This window comes from Protobothrops mucrosquamatus, unplaced genomic scaffold, assembly GCF_001527695.2.
Source record: "Protobothrops mucrosquamatus isolate PMUCROS unplaced genomic scaffold, P.Mucros_1.0 scaffold294, whole genome shotgun sequence".
Classification (NCBI taxonomy): Eukaryota; Metazoa; Chordata; class Lepidosauria; order Squamata; family Viperidae; genus Protobothrops; species Protobothrops mucrosquamatus.
The window spans coordinates 492,476-511,134 of record NW_015386638.1 but is presented as its reverse complement, the minus strand read 5'-3'; the positions used below and the strand labels follow the sequence as shown (position 1 = coordinate 511,134).

The following is an 18,659-nucleotide window of genomic DNA, read 5'->3' as shown; positions in this document are numbered from 1 at the left end:
TAAATATCGCTTGACCCAAGTTCTAATCAGCTCCACCCCACATCATTAAAGATAGTTGGAAGCCTAGAGAACCCTCAAATTCCTCATCTTTGGAATGTAATTAGACCAGTCCCAAAACCATTGGTGAAAATTGTTTCTGCTCTAATATAAAAAATGTGCCTTGTGTAAGAAGAAGTAATGTTTCTTTTTTGTTTTGCTCAACTGGAATCAAAATTGTAATTTAAGGACCCTAGCCTGGTTTGTATTTAAATAGGCCTTCCATCTTGTATGAGATGCTTAGTGGATCATGGAAGGAGTATGTCATGCAAACAAGAAAACCTAGTTATATAAACTACATAACCCAGTGCAGTTAGTTTCCTTGTGATACGTCTGGCCCTTGGGCCGACAGTTTGACATCCCTGCCATAGGTGATTAGTCTTCTTTAGGGGATAACACTATGATGTCTTCCTGCGACATATAACAAGCTTCTTCTTTTAGTAGACAAGGTTTTCTTGTGTCAGCATTAGAGAGATGGGCCTGCAGTGTTAGATTCCAAGTGAAGTTGCTACCATTTTGCTAATGTTAATTCCAATTTTGCTATTGCAAAGCTTACTGGATGGATAGAATTTAGTATCACCAGGTCCTCATTGTATAAAATCATCAAAGAATTTGTGAATAAGTCTTGGGAATAAACAACTTCTAATTTAAATTCTGTTAAAAATAAAGGGCAAAATGATAATGACTATGCAATGAACCATATAATAATACTTCACTGTTTTCTAGTTTGCTTTTATAAAACTGAATACACTTCATATATATGTATGATTTCCCATTTTCTTTTAAGAAAGTAGTATATGCAGTATGAGTGCCTAAACAGTCTTCCAGACAAGGTTCCCATGATATTGTTTAAATATTGAAAAAGAGGTACATTATATAATTGAGAACTAAGATACTTTTGGCCTTATGGCCAATTATTTCACTTCGGCAAGAGACATGACTATTGTGTTACACTGGGGATTCATTCTGTATTACTGCATATATCCTGCTGTGTTTTACTACTGAAAACCATGTAACTAGTGGTGGGATTCAGCTGGTTCACATCGGTTCGGCAGAACTGGTAGCTAAATTTTGCTGAATTCGAAGAACCGGCTGGCTTCCAGAAGTCCAGTCTAGGCCTCGGAGGCCTGGAGGAGGCCTTCCAGGCCTAGAATGGCTCACCGGAAGTGCATGGATGCCACTTCCAGAAGCCTGTTCTAGGCTTCGGAGGCCCATGCCTGTATCGAATAAGAGAACCGGTTGTTCAGGTATTTGAATTCCACCACTGTATGTAACATATTGTTCGTTAATAACTTATGAGAACATCTATTGAAAATTAAAGTTCCTGAAGTTAACTATGTTGGAATCACCTTATATATTTAGCCATAACAAAACTTGCTTGATGTTGGATTTTTGTGATGTGAGAGCAGTGCTTTTATCACATGGTTTATAATACATTGTGTGAATATGGCCCACATATTGCCTTTAGAAAGTAATATTTTTGCATTCTATTCATTTTCTTATCACAGCTGGTAAGTCAGCTTGCTATGGGCTCATGAAATGTTTTCCTGTATCCCAGACAAATAAAAATGGAGAAAGAGAAAATTACAAGAGGATGGAAAAATTTTTTACTTCTGTATATTAGATCAAATTGCTCTGCTGGAGATATATTAAAGAATCAAAGAACAACTATTGTTCTTGATAAAGAATTTGTGATTGGGCCTGGATTCTAAGTTAAAGTGGAGGTTAATTTTTTATTTAGTATACTGCGTAAATCAATATTGCAATTTGTAAACCATAGTTTATAATTCTACATTTTTTGTGAATCAGAGAACCACATTGTGGTTTATTTGAAATCATGGCTAGGCAAGTCATGGCTTTATGTGAGGTGTGAGACTAGCCTGCATAAATCAGAATTGTTTATGTTCATTCCACCATCATTAAAGTTTACTAATCTCTCTTTTCTCTTTCTTTCTTTGGGCATAATGATGACCCTTTTTTGCCAGTCTTGCTTTGCATCTGCCCTGTGCATTCGGTGTGGGCTTGTGTCCGTTCCTGTCCTATCAGTTGTATCTGCACTGAAGAGAAGAGTTGTGCCATTCTTTGTGACCGAACTGGCCTTGCACAGATCCCTAATGAGTTTCCTTGTGAAGCATATTCTATTAACTTGGATAAAAATAACATCAAATTCCTTGCTGAGAGGGCATTTGGTACCCTCCCAGCCCTAAAATCTCTCTCAATAAGCCATAACAACATATCCTTTATTACTCCTGGTGCTTTCAAAGGGCTTGCTAGCTTAACTGAGTTAAAAATGGCCCACAATGAATACATTCGTTATCTGCATACCAGGACTTTTATTTCTCTCCAGAAACTAGTCCGATTGGATTTAGCAGACTGCAATCTTTTCAACATTCCAGACAGGATTTTTATAGAACTTCCAGCTCTTCGAGAACTCTTCTTCTTTCAGAATAACTTCCGAAGGATCCCAGGAGCTATAAGAGAAATGGAGAATTTAACCCATGTTTATTTGGAGAACAACAAGATAGAAGCAGTAGCATATAATTCACTTCTGGGCCTCATCCGGTTGAAATATCTCAATCTGCAAGTCAACAGAATAAATGTCATTCATAATAGAGCTTTTCAGGATTGTCAGAAACTGGAGTACCTTTATTTAAATGACAACTTTATCGGTGACCTCCCTGATAATTCCTTTGATGGTCTGCGGCATCTAAAGATGCTTAATCTTGGTGGTAACTTTCTCAAAATTGTCTCTAATACTTGGTTCCAGGATCAATCTGAACTGGAAGTTTTGTATTTGGACAGAAACTGGATCAGTTATATTGAGGAAGGTGCTTTTGAAAACCTCACGAGTTTAGTATATTTGCACTTGAACAGTAACAATTTAACTACGTTGCCTTTCTTAGTCTTTCAACCAGTCTATCTCCTAGGAGGACTCTACCTTTTCCGGAACCCCTGGGAATGCGATTGCAAGATTGAGTGGCTGAAAGAGTGGATGGAGAATTATGGACTTGTGAGAGATATTCCTTGCACTTCCCCGTCTTCAGTAGTTGGCCTTGACTTAATTGATGTTATTTTTGAGAAGACAGATGAAGGTTTATGTCTTGACCCAGAAGAATTAAACATCTCATCTTCTACCCCTCTTCCCATGCAAGAACTACAGTCAACTACAGAGAATAAATTCAACAGTCTTATCTCAAAATTTCTACTCCAGAAGGGACTTTCAGAGGAGGTGGTAAACACCACAGAAGGTTTCAGCAACACTACTCTGTTAGATGACTTGATTAATAAAGCATCTTTAGGACAAGGAGAATGGAATATAAAACAAATATATTTTAATATTTGGATATTCTTTGTATCTCAAGTGTTATGGACCATATAGCCCAAAATTCTTTAAAATTAATTCAACTGTTTTTCTACTCAAACAATGGACCCAAAGAAGAAGTTTGTGATATCAATACTAAATTTAGAACTAAATTTAAAAATATCTTCTGGGCCCATATTTTAAAATAGATTCATATTCTTAGCAATGACAATTATTTCACATAGTTAAGAAATTAAAATGAGAGAAAATTGGAAGGTAATAAAGCCAGTTGTGTTTATTAAAGAAGTTCTGCAAAACACATCACAGGTTTCAGCAGTATTACTCAGATATGGAAACAGTACTATAGTATTTAGAGGTTCTGAATGAAATGGAAGCCAAAAAGAGGAGTAACTTCCCCTACAGAGATTTCAGAGACATTTGATACCTGTTGTGGAAAATGATATATTGATTTAGATCAAACAATGTCAAATTCTCAGTTTCATTTTGTCATTTTAACTCTGCTTAAGAGGGAGGTTTGAACCCTGCAGTTAGGGCTGGAGGGCAATTTACTTCTTAATAAAAAAAAACTAATATTCATAGGGATTGATACTAATAGAAGAGACTATTTGTAGCTCAGGGTTGAATTGTTGATACGCTGAAGCATGGAAGATGTAACCTAGTTGGATAATGAAACATCTCCACGAAACAACCAAGCTCAGTGAACACCAAGGACCCCCCAATAGGGATTGATACAGTAGCTGTTGTCCAATTTGTGACCGACTTAAGTAGGTCCTCATATTTTTTTCTATGAAAAATGCCAAAATTATCTCTGTAATGCTTTAAAATAAGGAGCAAACTTATGCACTTACATTGTCTGTGTTACACTCTAGATCTCAGAAACTAAAAGGCATAATAAACAAACTACAAGCTCACTCATGTCCATTTGACTTTTCTTTGCCTGTGGGTGGCTTAGTATGAAGTATTGAATAAAGAGCTGTAGCTATATAGAACAGCGGCATAGATCAAGTATGAATATTATTTTAATAAAAGCTTTAATTTTTTACTGTTGCCCATGGTTTCACATTTTATAATGTAGCAATGCTCAAAAAAGGAATCAATATATGTAGTATACAATGAGCTTTAAGCATCACTCCCCTTCTATAGAACGTAATTGCATTGGTGCTTCCAATGGCCCCCAACCTTACTGGAGTTTAGGAAAGGTTGAAAATATGCTTGTTCTAGTGAGCTTTGGAGGTGGAGATGTTGTAAGGTTGTTCTTTCTTGTTTGTTCAGATTTTTATTAGTATGTCCTGGTATGTAAAACCATAGAACTCAAAGAGGGTGTACTTTCTTTTTCACATGACTGTATGTATAATTAATATAAGAACTGAAATAATGCAAGAACTGAAACAGTGACTTAAAACAGAGCCTCAACTATGGATGTCTGATGTGCAGATGAGGCATTTCTGCATGGTAGGCAGGTAGGATGAAGTTCATACTGACACTTATCTAATTGAAATGCATATTTCAAACAGGGATACCTCAGATTTTTGTTTAGTTTTTCTGACCACCAATCATTGTGAAAAATAATGGTCAAACCCTACTTGCACTTGGAGCATTCTTTGTTACTTTGCATTTCTATTTCCTTTTTAATCCCTAATTCTCCTTTTGGCCTGCCTGAAATTGAGCATTATCTACTGTATCTTTCATGTCTTCCAAAATTGACTAAATAGGTATTGGGGCAGGAGGGAAGAGAAATGTGCTTGGTTGAACTCAGATTATCCAAGTTCTAGCACGGTTTCTAAATAACTGAAGAATAATGACCTAATTCCTCCTTAAACAGCAGTACAGTGAGTAGAGATATTTTTCTAAATAACATGATACTCCTGACCTAGCTGAAACTAGACCTGGACTCCCTCCCCCCCCTCCCCCCCCAAGTTTTTCCATCTGGAAAGCCTTACCCATGAGAGCCTTCCCTAGCAGCCCCCTTCCAAGTGGAAATATTGCCAAAGCCATGCTCTTGAGTGGCAGAAACTGTAGCCGGTGTCTATTTGTTTCACTTCCAGCAGTGAAAAAATCTGATGAGCTTCATCAGATGTGCCTTTGCCTCCCAACACAGGCTGTTCCTTAGAGATTGTAAATGCCAAGCCGCACTCCCATTTCATTGGCTGCCATTCAAGATCTTTCTGCACCCTCTAAACCACGTGCTGCATCCCCATATGTACTCCAAACAGATCTTTTCCCCTACTATTGTCAGAAACATTACCATTAACACACATTTTGCTAGTTTCTCCTTGAGTCCACTTTCCAGCTTTGGAAGTGGATCTTGAAATGATTGACCATGATTTCTTACTGGCTTCCCCTTTGATTTGATTTGTAGGAAGCTGTCAGAGAACATAAAAAATTGTGATCATGTGATCATAGCTCACTGCAACATCATAATTGCTAGCACTGGATCACAATCATATGACGGCAGGGATGCTGTGATGGCGAGAACAGGACAAAACTGCCACTTATTCAGTGCTGTCTTAAGTTTGAATGTTTGGTGAACAAGTGGTTATTAAAGGAGGACCACCTAAAGTCTGACACCAGCATCTACAGCTACTGAAAATGTTGTAAGAAACCTGCTCCTTCAACCTCAAGCTGCCAAAATTGCCATCCTCCAGCTTCTAGTCAGCTCATTATGCTTTCCATCCCACCCATCTCCTGTAGAAACACTTGGACCTTCTATAGCAGTACCAATAGGAGAGCCACTCCTTGGGCTCTGCTCAATTTCCATTAACGAATGATGTTGCAGAACTTGCTGGCAAACATATTGAGAATAAGGCAATTCAGGAGTCTGTCATTACCTCAAGTAATCCAACTGGGGTATGGCCCAATTCTACTAATCTAAGCCCTTCAGTTTTCGAAAACAAGCTAGCTATAAACTCTAGTCTTTCCTCTGATCTCACTAGACATGTTCCAGTGTCACCGTCTGCTAAATGACACTTGCCCTTCCAGTAGCCCCTTCAGCTAATCTTTCTGAATGGCGGATTATATCTGAGAACTCAGTTTTTCTTTCATCCCTAGAGTGATTTTTTTTGCTCCACGAAATATGGAAGCTCAGTTCCCATAAAATTAAACTCTACAGCTATTTCCTTGAGAGTGACATCTGACCTGAAGGATGGCATACTCATGGGGCATGAACACACTTATTTCTTCCAAAGTGTTTGCAATTGTGTCACCCTTTATTCCCACTTTTCCTTAATATGCTCTCTTTGGCCACTGAGTTAAAAAGTATATTGTTAACCTTACTACTAATCAATATAAATATATATCTTCCATCCTGAAGGCCTATTTCACAAATCAGCAGAATTGGGGACAGTTGTGAAGATTGGCTGTTAGAACGGACAGTGCAAAAACAGGCCGCCCCTGCATCTTGGGGCGTGAAAACGGGCTGCTGCCGTGCTGCAGGGTGCAAAAGTGGGCGCTTTTGTGCCACAGGGTGCAGAAACGGGGTGCTGCGCCACACAAGAATGGGGCAGGGCTACTGAATATTACGTGGGCACTAGCCCCGCCTGTTTGCATCACACGCATGCTTGCGACCCTGGGCATGCGCGCGTGCATGTAAAATGCTTCCCCTTCCCTTTCCCTCCAGTCCGCCAACCGAGAAAAGTTGGTGACCTGTTTTAAATGATGATTAAATTAACCAATTAACCAGGGGAAAATCTGCTTTTATTATAACCTTGCTAGCTATAGGCACCTTATTGATTCTTATAAATAGACTAAACTTGCTGTTCACTTGTCACTAACAGCCATTTTCCTTTTTAATTACCTAAAACAATAAATGCAAAACGATGATAAAATCCATGCTTTTAACATACTTTATAGAAATTTCAGCAGATGATTACAAGCTGTAAGAGGAGGGGAAAAAATCATTGATGAATTTCATAAGATTCCTCACGTTTCCTGCAGATTGCAGCCAGGCCCCTCAGGTTTACAATAGGCCCCCTGAAATAAGGGCAATCCTAATAAGCCTCTTAAATCCAATTGTTTCAATGGATCTATAAACTTTACTTTTTTTAAATCTTATAAAAGTCCCTAACGACATTTCTCATAGTATGGGTGCTGTGGTAGGTCTTTTTTTGAATGCTAAATTCATTCTGAGATAAGGAATTATACATAGTATTCCAAATACAGTTACATAACAGATTTATGTAAAGGCGTTTATATAACTTTTGTTTTCATTTCTTCTCCTAAAAACCCACTTCTTTCTCTTTGCTGCTCCAACATTAAAAACAAAATAAAGCAAGCAAAACAAAATAAAACCAGCTAAGGAAGATGAGAAACTTAAGATCATTTTGGAGCTGAATCGGCATAGCACCATTTCCCTAATGAAGTTCTTGTTACAGTAGTGATTTGTCTACCAGAATAAAGCATGAATAGCTGTACAAAACTTGCCAGTTTTGTTTGCTCCATGAAGTAAAACAGACTTCTCCTTTCTAGCATCCTGCCGATATATTTATTTATTAAATTTATATGCTGCCCATCTTGCCAATTGAGGCAACCCTGCATGGCTTACAATGTAAAGGTCTCAGGTTGCAAGTCCCATAATCCCCTATCAGAAAGGCAAATAGGGGTGGACCAAACAGGAAACACAATCAGATGAGCCAATTCTACTTTATTGTAAGGCGACATGAACAGAATATTGCAAATTTGAAAGAACAGTTCCCTCTCTGTCTGCTTTACATCCTGAGAAATTAGGGGTTGTCTTCTGAGTCTCTTGCCTCACCCACTGTCCAGCTGTGGAGCATGGTCTTATAGACTTTCCTAGGCAGCATCTTTGGGCCCAGCTTCCCAAGAAAACTCCCACATACCATCATTACAGTAGTTGACGAATATATTTTTCACTCTTAGGTGCTGGCACTCAGATAAAGATTAGCCCAGTGCAGTCATGGCTGTTCCATATTTCAAAAATAAAAACGATCAGTCACATAATCTGCTAAAATAGCTAGTTGCACTCTGTGAAGATATGAACATCTTAGGGTTTTGAACTAGAAACACAAGTAGAGCTCTGAACAAAAGTAACGCAATTCTGTTCCTTTCATTCAAAGCATTCTGGTACATTTTTTGCTGGTCAAAAATGATTCATTGCTTGTGTTGTAAATAAACAAGATATGAATTAAAAATATTCAACATTTCTTTTAGCACCAAGGATACTTTATAGCCTTCTCCATTTTCCCCAAGAAATACACAAAAGCTTATTTACCATCATTTTCAAGAGGCCAATTATAAACATTAATAACTGAATCAAAATAGTGAAAAATTCAATAACCCAGTAACCAACTATTCCTATTTCTTTTCTTAAGAATGATTTCTCTGGACAAATACTTTTTTCTCTGTGAGGTATATTCAAATTTTATTAGATATAGATGTAAATTTTAATATTTCTTATTCACACTGAAAACATCAGATATCTGGTATATTACCAATCAGAAGACTTATTCATCTTAAACCAATCTACCAATTTCCTCTCTCTTCTCTGACTTCCTTTTAAAAAGCCAGTGTTAAATCAACTTATTTCTAGACATCTTATCCAGAGGGTGAACTTAGAATTGTGCATATGCTGTGTATGTTACAGAAAATATATGATTTCACAGTTCAGTTGTTAACAACTCTCATTCAGTATGACCAGAAAAAGGCTGTCAATCTGAAAATAGGGCAGCACTCGTATCAAGCATTAAATGTTTTCATGCATGAACCTCACTGCTTTTTTGAACTCTTTCCAAGGCAATTATCTTATCCTCACAGTAATAAAGCAGAACTTTGACAGTGAGGAGCTTATTGCATTGAGCACATTATGTAACTTCTGTTAAGGAGGGACATGATCCATTCCTCTACAGGATTTTATTTGGGAATGAAGTTGCTATCTGAAATGTACAGGGGACAAGGAAGGTTCAGCAAGCATGACCGCTTTTGTCTGCTTAAATGGGGTGGTGGTGGTGGTGGTGGTGTCCCACTGCCTTTTGTTTCAAGTGGACACATTTGAATTTTTGAAGTTGTGTTGTGGGCATTCTCCCATTTCTGGTGATAGATTATGCCTGAGGCTGTTTTCCTTTGCAGTCTGCAAACTTCTCATTTTTAAAAAATTAAAATAATGTAAAAACAGAGTGAAGTGGGAGAAGGAGTTTAAAGAGGCCTTTTCCTACTGCAATTTATTTTGTATGACAATCCCTGTCCCCTTCATATCTCTATTTTTGGGCTTAACATAAGTATCTCTTCAAGTTTTCTTTTGCTCCCCTTGATTCATTTGTTGTAAACTTACTGCTTCCCAGTACAGATATGCTATTTTTAGAAAGAGGGTTTTTTTGTGTTCTGGTTGATCCCAATTAATTAATTAAACTTATATGCTGTCCATCTTGCCGAAGGTGACGGATTACAGACATACAGTTAAAGTATACTATGAAACATTAAAACAATAAATGAGGACCTTAAATTTAAAATTCAGGTAAAATAAAACTGACCTCAATGGAGAGGAGAGAGCAAAGTGTGCATAAGGAGGGAGGTTATTTACTCCACTAGTCATCTCCAAAATGCCACACTGCCATTGGCCCAGGCTACTTGGCACAGCTATGTCTTCAAGGCCTTTTGGAAGGCCGAAAGGGCAGGTGCAGATCTCACCTCAGGGGACATGATGTTCCACAGGGAGAGAACCACAGCAGAAAAAGCTCTTTTTCCGGACCTCACTGGCCAAAATTCTTTAGCCAACAGAATCTGCAGCATGCCCTTTCTGGTGGCATGGATGGGTGGGCTAGTCCCATAGCTGGTTCCTCAGATAATCTGGACCCATGCCATGAAGGGTTTTAAAAATTATTAACAGCTAGTTGGTGCAGCTCATGGAACAGTGGTGTAACATGGGTCACCCTAGGGGCCCTAAAAACTGCCTGCCCAGCTGTGTTCTGCACCAGCTGAAGCTTCCATATACTCTTCAAAGATAGCTCTATGTAGAATGAATTGCAGTAGTCCAGGCATGAGATGACTGAGTGCAGGGACTCCTGATCCAGGAAAGGGTGCAACTGGCATGTGATCCAAAATTTGTGCAAAGGCTGTCTTAGCCACAATTGCCACCTGCTCATGGAGCAGGAGTCACGAGTCCAGGAGAACCCCCATATTATGGACTGGATCTATTTAGGGCAGTACCACCCCATCCAGAATTAAAGATATTAAAGTCCCGGAGTCAGAAGCTCCATACACTGAAGGCCACTTGGCCCTACCAGGGTTCAGTCAAAATTTCTTGTCTCCCATCCAGACCTCTGCAGCCTCCAGGCACCATGAGAGGGCAGCAACAGCATCATTTGGGTGACCCGGGATGGAGTATCATCAGTGTACTGAAGGTACCTCATCCCATGGCAGTTTCCAATCCATTTCCAATCAAGACAGAAACTTGTCCCTGAAGAGTACACAAGTAAGATAAAGAAACAGAAACTAGGCTTTGTTCTTCATTTTAATTTTTTTTTAAAGTTTTCTTATGAACTTTAAATATTCGAAATCTTTTAAAAATCATTAAAATGAAGAATGCTTTTTTTGCAGATGAGTTTGTCAAGTGTGCCTACAGAGGTGCAGAACTCTGGTAGGACAGATGACAATAAGTAAAATGTGGGAAATAAAACATGGCTTTGTCAGTAAGGGAGCATTCAGGTCAAATTTTGTTCTTCAATAGGACATGGAAGATATCTACGGAAGTAAGGTCGTTAACGCACACAATAATAAACAGAATACTTTGTAAATGGTTCAAAATTGAGTAAGGAATAAGAAAATGATTTAACTTCCCCTAGGTTTTTCGTGCATTTATAGGTTTTTCGTGCATTTATAGATTAACACCCAAGGAACGCTTTGATGATGTTAGAAGTGAGGTAAAGAAAAAGAATATGTGTACATTTTATTTATGCGCAGATGATAATGCTAAGAATTCAAATCATTTGCAGCAAAACTAAGATAGTTATGTCAAGCAAGAATGATCAATGAAAATAGATGTCTGATCATGCTGAAGTGCTTTTTTCATATAGAGAATGTGAATTAAGATAGAATTGCAAATCAAAAATATGGAGTAAATAGGCCAATACAAGAAGGAAAACTAAGAAAATCTCAGATAAATGGAGCTTATGGGACAATGAAAAAGAGATTAATAAGAAGTTTAAAGAACAAAAGGCAGGGTAGGAATTAATGTATGAATGTCATGGTGGCACAGATGATTTATAAGAACAGAATACAGAGATATAGTTGGTGTAAGGTAAGATCTAGAATTCCTTTTCTTATATATTCTGCCTTTAATTTTTTGCTTATACTTTATTATACATAACACAGCATAGCCTATGATGTATTTATGTATGCATAGGATCCAGGAGACATTTGATGGCATACTTCAAAATGTAGCTATCTCCAATAACTGATATACTAAAAATGCATGATGATGATGATAATAATACACAATAGCTTGGAGGGCTAACCATGCTATTAGAATATAGAATAAGACAGACTCAGCCCCCTATTACACGGAAATTTACTCTCAGAATTCCTGAAAAATCAAAGCTATTTGGATAATGAAAATATCCATTATGACAGAGATGTTAACAAAAACCATGAAAATAGATGACCAATTCATAAAATTGGTGAATACAGCAGATTTTAAGATTGAGAAGAAATTAAAATATCTGGGTATCACAAATATGAACTATATATTGTTTCATAATAACTATATTAAGACATGGAATGAAATTAAAAAGATAAGATGGGAAAAACTAGAATCCTCATTGCTGGGGGGAATTTCTGTGATAAAAATGTTTTGCCTAGAATGATGTTTTTGTTTCAGATAATACCCATTTTGACAACTGATGCACCATTTAAACAGTGGCAAAAGGATACACCAACATTGTCTGGCAGGGGGCAAACCCCCCATATTAAATATAAGATATTACAAGACACAAAGAGGAGGGCTGGCTTTACCCGATTTGAAATTGTATTTTACAGTTTGCTCTTTGGTGTGGATGAGAGAGGTGTTATTGAGAAATAGAAGGCTTTTGGGGTTAGAAAGATATGAGATGAGATTTGGGTAGTGTGGATATTGTAAGATGAGGTCAAGATTATTGTGGATTTTAATCATTATGTTAGACATGTCATAGTGAAAATATGGAAGAGTTAGAAATCTGAGTTGTGCCCGAAAATACCTCTGTGGCTCTCAGCACAAGAAACATTTTATAAACAAGAAATAATAGGCAAATACAAATGGCTAACTTATCATGAGATATTAGAATTTTGTCAAGGGAAATAGAAAATAATATCAAGAGAAGAATTGATGGCAGAGGGACATAGTTGCCAATGGTTTTCTTATTTACAGTTATTAGAAACATTTAAAGTAGACAAAAGAGTTTATGGTTTTGAACACTGTAAGACTGAGTTTGAAATGGAATTTTGTACAAATCATGAACATTTTATATTACTAAAATGTGTAAATGAAACAATGTATGATAAACTGGGCTAAAATTTTAGTTATGAGATACAGATGGAACAATGAGAAACTGCAATTGCAATGATTGAAATTTACACTGTTATACTTTTACAACATTTTTATGAAAGATAAAATTGTCCAGAATATCTAAAGGTATTTCAAATTTATATTGGAAATGTGAACAAAAAGGGCATTTTATCATACTTAGTGGACATGTAAAAAAGCTAGAAAATGTTGGATCCAAATACATAAAGATTTAGTGGATGTTAAAGATTAATACACAATTGAGACCAAAGGACTGATAAAGAGCTGGAAAGGATGGATAAAGAGCTGGAAAAAAGTCATGGAATTTTGATTTTGTACATGATAACTGCAGCAAGATTATTTTATGCACAAAGATGGAAAGATTCAACAATACCTACAATGGAAGGGACGGTTGGTGGAAATGATGGAACTCACTGACATGGCCAAATTGACTTTTTAGTCAGAGAAAAGACAGTAGCAATAGTAATAGCACAACAAACTTGTATACCGCTTCACAATGCTTTATACACTAATGGTTTACAGAGTCAGCCTATTGGCCCCAACAACCTGGGTCTCATTTTATTGATCTGGGAAGGATGGAAGGCTGAGTCAACCTTGAGTCAATCAAGATCAAAGGAATCAAACTCCTGGCAGTCAGTAGAATTAGTCACAGTGCCACCATGGCTTCTCTGCTTATTGCTGGAAATGGAATGGAAACCCTTTGTAGACTTTTTGTGTGAAACAGGAAAAAAAAAGTATTTATGAATTAGTTTGATGATTAGACAGTATAGATTACAGAAAGAATCATGTTGTAACTTTAGAGAGGTAAAATTGTAATTGCACTTCTAACTGCTGTTAAAAAAGTCAAAACCAATTCTTTGTATCATTCTTCTTTCTTTTCTATTTTTACTGTTTTCCTGTCTTGCATTTTTAGCTTTCTCTTTTTGTTTTTCCTTTCTTACTTTACATTAGTTTGTATTTGTTTTTACTTTTTCTTAAAATACTGTGCATGAATGTGTGTGGCTGTGTGTGTATGAAAGAATCTACTATGTAACTCACATCCAATTCTCAATATTCAGGACTTTCTTAACACAATAAATTCTGGCGAGGTAACAAAATATGTTTTTTTTAATAAAGCATGTTTCTGCATAAAAATAAGAGCGAAATGACGCATGATGTTATAGGGTAGTGTTTATATGCTATCTGGACCCTACATTGCTTCTAAAAAACAAACACCCTAAAAAGTTCACAATTCCCAAATAGTTTTATGTTTAGCTTTCAATTCAATATATTTTGTTCTGTATTTTCCAATATTAATACAGTAATAGTAGCAAGAGCAATCCTTTACAAATCATGGATATAATCCTACTGTATTAAAATTAATTTATGTTTGGTCATTATCATGGGAAGTGAACTTATACTGCAATGTTATGCTGGTGTTGTTATATATTAACGATACAAACATTTAGCACCTATTGTCAAATCCCTATTTTGCGCCCGAATATTTATCAAAATTAATAAGAGAACTGATAGTTTAGTATATTATATAAAACCAAAACAACAGAGGGAAGAAGACCTCCATGCAGATGTCGAGGTACAAAGGGAGAGTAAAAGAATCTTGAATGAACTCAGTGATTTAGGTCCTGGGATCAGTTCTCAAAAGTAATGAAAACAAAAAACACAATGTAACTCGCTCCAATGACTTTTTCAACAGTGTTACAGAGCCATATAAATCATATAATGACTATATGGGATGCTATAAATTATATAGATACACATTGATCAAATTACTAGGAACCTGATTAACAGATATAATCAAGGGAAAATAATGCCCCCCCTTAAAAAAATATATGTAACATCCAGAAATTCATAAATAGCTTGCAAAGTGTACAGTAAGTTCAGAATATGTCACTGGAACAGAGGCAGGTAAGTTTTCTGCCAATAAACATACACTTCTAAGTGCAAAATGACCACCTTGCTATTCTCTGCTCTAGATTTGTTACTAATCAGCATTTCCTTTGATAACCTAATTACAACTGACTTGGAAATGCATACAATGTAATGTTAAAGTATGTATGTATATATATTATATGATATGATATATATATATTATATGATATGATTGTTGCAAAAGTGTTGTAAGAATCCTCTGAGTTTAAGTTTTTTTATTTGTAAATGTTTCTTCAGAGCTATAATCTTGAAGAAGTGAGGTTAGCTACTTGTGGCTATTGTGACTATCCACCAAAATACATAAAAAGATTGCCAGAAAACTATATACAATCCTCACTTCTTCAGGATCACAGCAGTAAAGATGTTACCTTGGTAGGTAATGTAATATGTGCAAATGAAAAATTGAGCTCAAAGGATTCTTACAACCTAACTTGGAAATAATATGGGGGAACAAGCTGCAATCTTAAAAACTCTGAAAGAAGAACAATCTTTTGTTTTTTTAAGAATGATAACTATTGAGAACCTTAAATCATTCTCAAGGAATTTACATTAATAAATAATACTTCTGTATTGCAATGTTGAAGATAACACTTTTCAAAAACATACTGGAATTTAATAACAAAAGCAAAGAATCCATATTAAATAATAAAAATGTAAAACAATCAGTCCAAGATACAGTAATACCAGTGATACATGGAGATTTGATTCACAAAGATATCACAAACTGGAATGGATAATGCACAATCTCCCTCTGTTATGATGGGGAACAGATGTTATCCTTGCTAAGACATTGGTTAGAGAAATCAGAATATAGCAATAACCCTGAGATGAATTCATGGTAAATTTGCTTATTAAGGCTCCATATCTAAGATTTAGGACTGTTCCACACATTGCCAAGATTGTATTTTTCCCGACTAGAGCATATAGCTCAGGGAGCCATAGCCATTTGGAAAATCCATTTTATCTGAACCATATATTTATTTTATTACAATGTGTTTTGGGAATATATACTTTTCAGCATGTATATAATACAAGCAAGTACTAAAAATGTGAATATATGAATGTATAAAGCGACCCTTATTTGCAGAATGAGCTTGCAATTAAAGCATGAATGTCAAATATCACAAAGATGAGAGAACTTTTTTCTAAATATCTACAAAAAATTGGCTGTTTATTTAAGTGGTTGTAGAATCCTGTGATGAAATGAATGACTCAAGGCATTTAATTGTTGAACACATAAAATGAAGTATATTTAAAATAAAACTTTAAAAAATGGTCAGACTATAGAATCTGAAAAGAATTTACAGGGCTGCAGCAGCTGAGTTTTTTTTGGAACTGTTAATTTATCGCAAAGCCTAAACTGGGTTTCTTTCATTGCACAGTATTTTCTCTTAAAATGTGTGCATTTTCAAAACAATTACATACATATTAAAAATCAGCATATTTGCTTAAACATAATTAAAACGGTAATACTCTCAGACAACACAGATCTGAAATGGCAAAACCAGTAATTTTTTTCCCCTCCCATTTTTACAACAAATTAATTTGAGACAAAATTACAAACACATTTCACTACATGATTATTAATAAAAATTAGGATTTTTGTTTATAAAGTTGCCCAAAATGCAAGGGATGTGCATAGGTTTTACAACTTAGTCATAATATTTTATTTGATTCCCTTGGGTATCTTCCCCCCATGAACGGAATGTACTTGGTTGTAGATTACAGTTTTTTCAACACAGATACACCAACGGCATGAACGCTTGCAACTGTCCACATGCATTAAGAGTCAAGACCCAACTTCAAATCTCTATTCAGTTTTACAGAGTTCTTCAAAGAGACAGTATCACATTATCTGCATATTAAACCAAAATACTTCAAAAATGCTATCCTAAAAATGATTTTAAAAAGCAGAAGAAGGCCATTAGAATATAAGTACTGATCTGGTCATGATTGGGCTAATAATTTCAAATAAATAAAGGAAAACTCAATCCAATTCACAAAATGAGACTCTAAAAGATGCAATGTTTCACCCCCAATTAAAGTAAAGATCATATTATTATTAAAATAGATTATAGAAAGCAGCATCTATTTTGTGCAGTTTTAGGGGCCTTTGAAATTAAAAGCTATGAGTTCCAAAAATATAACATTCCAAAGGATTGAATAATACATATATTTAAAGATACATTTTAATAAAATTTAGGCGAACTGATTAAAAAAGATACTGTCTCTTTAAATTATCATATTTTTTGCCTAGCTATAAGGACATGACAATAATTATAAATTTAGGTCACACTACATCTAGGTAGTCTCTAGGGGCCAAGACCTGTTGACATAAGGTCAATAACAAAGAGGTTCTTCCAAGTATGAGGTGGCTTCCAATAATGATCACATTCTTCTGGTAATTGGGTTTAATATATCCAGGAAACAGGAACCCATTGCGATGCTTTACAAACAAGCTCAATGGCTTCCTCCAGATGCCTGATTGTTTCATCAATTTCATTGTTGATAATTGTAAGGTCAAAGTAGTGTGCATATGTTCTCTGTAAGATTTCTGATTCCTTTTGCAAGCGTTGAAGAGATTCATCCTGCACAGTGATTAGGAAAAACGAAAGTAGAACAACTTAAGTTATCTTGCAGTTATTGCTTACAAGGAAGCATCTTTCCAAATGCATTTCTTATACAAAGATTCATTCATTCTGAATCCCTTTGTAAGACATGCATTTGGGGTTTTGCTTTACTTTAAAAAAAATTGAGCTGAACTTATTAAATTGCTTGGTTAAGTTATATAATATAAATTTATTTTCTTTGTGTAACTCAGCATTTGTTTAAATGGAAGAGATGAATGTGAGAATAAATAATTGGATAAGCAAGGAACAAGAGAGGAGTGGTACCTTATTAATGAATCATGAGAGATTTATTTATTTATTATAGCTGACCATTTCAAATCATGTCTCTGGGTGATGAACCATAAATAATCAAAATTGTTAAATCAGAATATAAAAAAGAAATCAAACATAAATAGTAGCCAAGAGATATTGTAATCTGTCAGTGTCAACATAATTCAGCATAAAACTTTGGCTTGTGACCAAAATAAACTACTTATTAACAATCTGGTTAATACATACAGAAGTGGCCAAAAGTATTGGTAACCCTCCACTTTTTTCTCCAAAAATTTGGATTTGCCCTGAAATAAGTTGAAACTGACACAAGTGAATTGCATTCACTGGTTTTATTCCATAATCTCTATGGGATACTTTGCTTTTAATGTATGACTTAACATATTCTTGTAAATAATAAAATAAACTAATCAGATTAGCTGGAAGGACCTTTGAGATCTTCTAGTCTAATCTCCTGCCCAAAGCAGAGTCCTCATACCATCTCAAGCAAATAGTTGTCAATTTTTCCTTGAAAAACTCCAGTGACAGAGCACCCACAATTCCATAAGGTAACCACTCCACTGCTTAATACTTCTTACTGTCAGAAAATTCCTCCTTATCTATATCTCCCCTTGATGAGCTTTCACCCATTGCTTCTTGTCCTAACCTCAGGTGCTAAATAGATGCCCTCTATTGGAAGATTGGTATCATGTCTCCCCTCTGAGTTTTCTTGTTTAAACTAAATATAGCTACTTGTTTTAGCTATTCTTCATAGGATTTAGCCTCCAGATTCCTTATCATCTTTGTTGTTCTTCTCTGTACTCTTTTGAACTATGGTAGCCAGAACTGGATGTAATATTCCTAATATGGCCTCACCAATGATGTATAGAGTGGTGCTATCACTTCTGGTGATCTTGATGCTATTCCTCTGTTGATGCAGCCTAAGACTAGGTTTGCTTTTTTGGCAGCTGTAGCAGACTGCTGA

The 18,659-nt window shown here is 35.9% G+C and overlaps 2 protein-coding genes across 3 annotated transcripts in view; one reads left to right on the top strand and one right to left on the bottom strand.

Annotated features, from left to right (window-relative positions):
* The window catches only part of NYX (nyctalopin), a 5,371-nt gene extending 1,956 nt beyond the window's left edge, over positions 1 to 3,415 (top strand). Inside the window, exon 2 of the mRNA XM_029283948.1 lies at positions 2,022 to 3,415. Within this exon, the coding sequence (XP_029139781.1) occupies positions 2,022 to 3,415 (1,394 nt within the window). The remainder of the gene's footprint in view (positions 1 to 2,021) is intronic.
* Positions 3,416 to 13,866: 10,451 nt separating this feature from the next.
* CASK (calcium/calmodulin dependent serine protein kinase) overlaps positions 13,867 to 18,659 on the bottom strand; it is a 176,407-nt gene continuing 171,614 nt past the window's right edge. The window contains exon 26 of one of the 2 annotated variants that reach the window (XM_015814899.1): positions 13,867 to 17,383. In XM_015814899.1, the coding sequence (XP_015670385.1) occupies positions 17,207 to 17,383 (177 nt within the window). In that variant the 3' untranslated portion in view covers positions 13,867 to 17,206. The remainder of the gene's footprint in view (positions 17,384 to 18,659) is intronic. The other variant, XM_015814900.1, reaches the window with a different exon arrangement.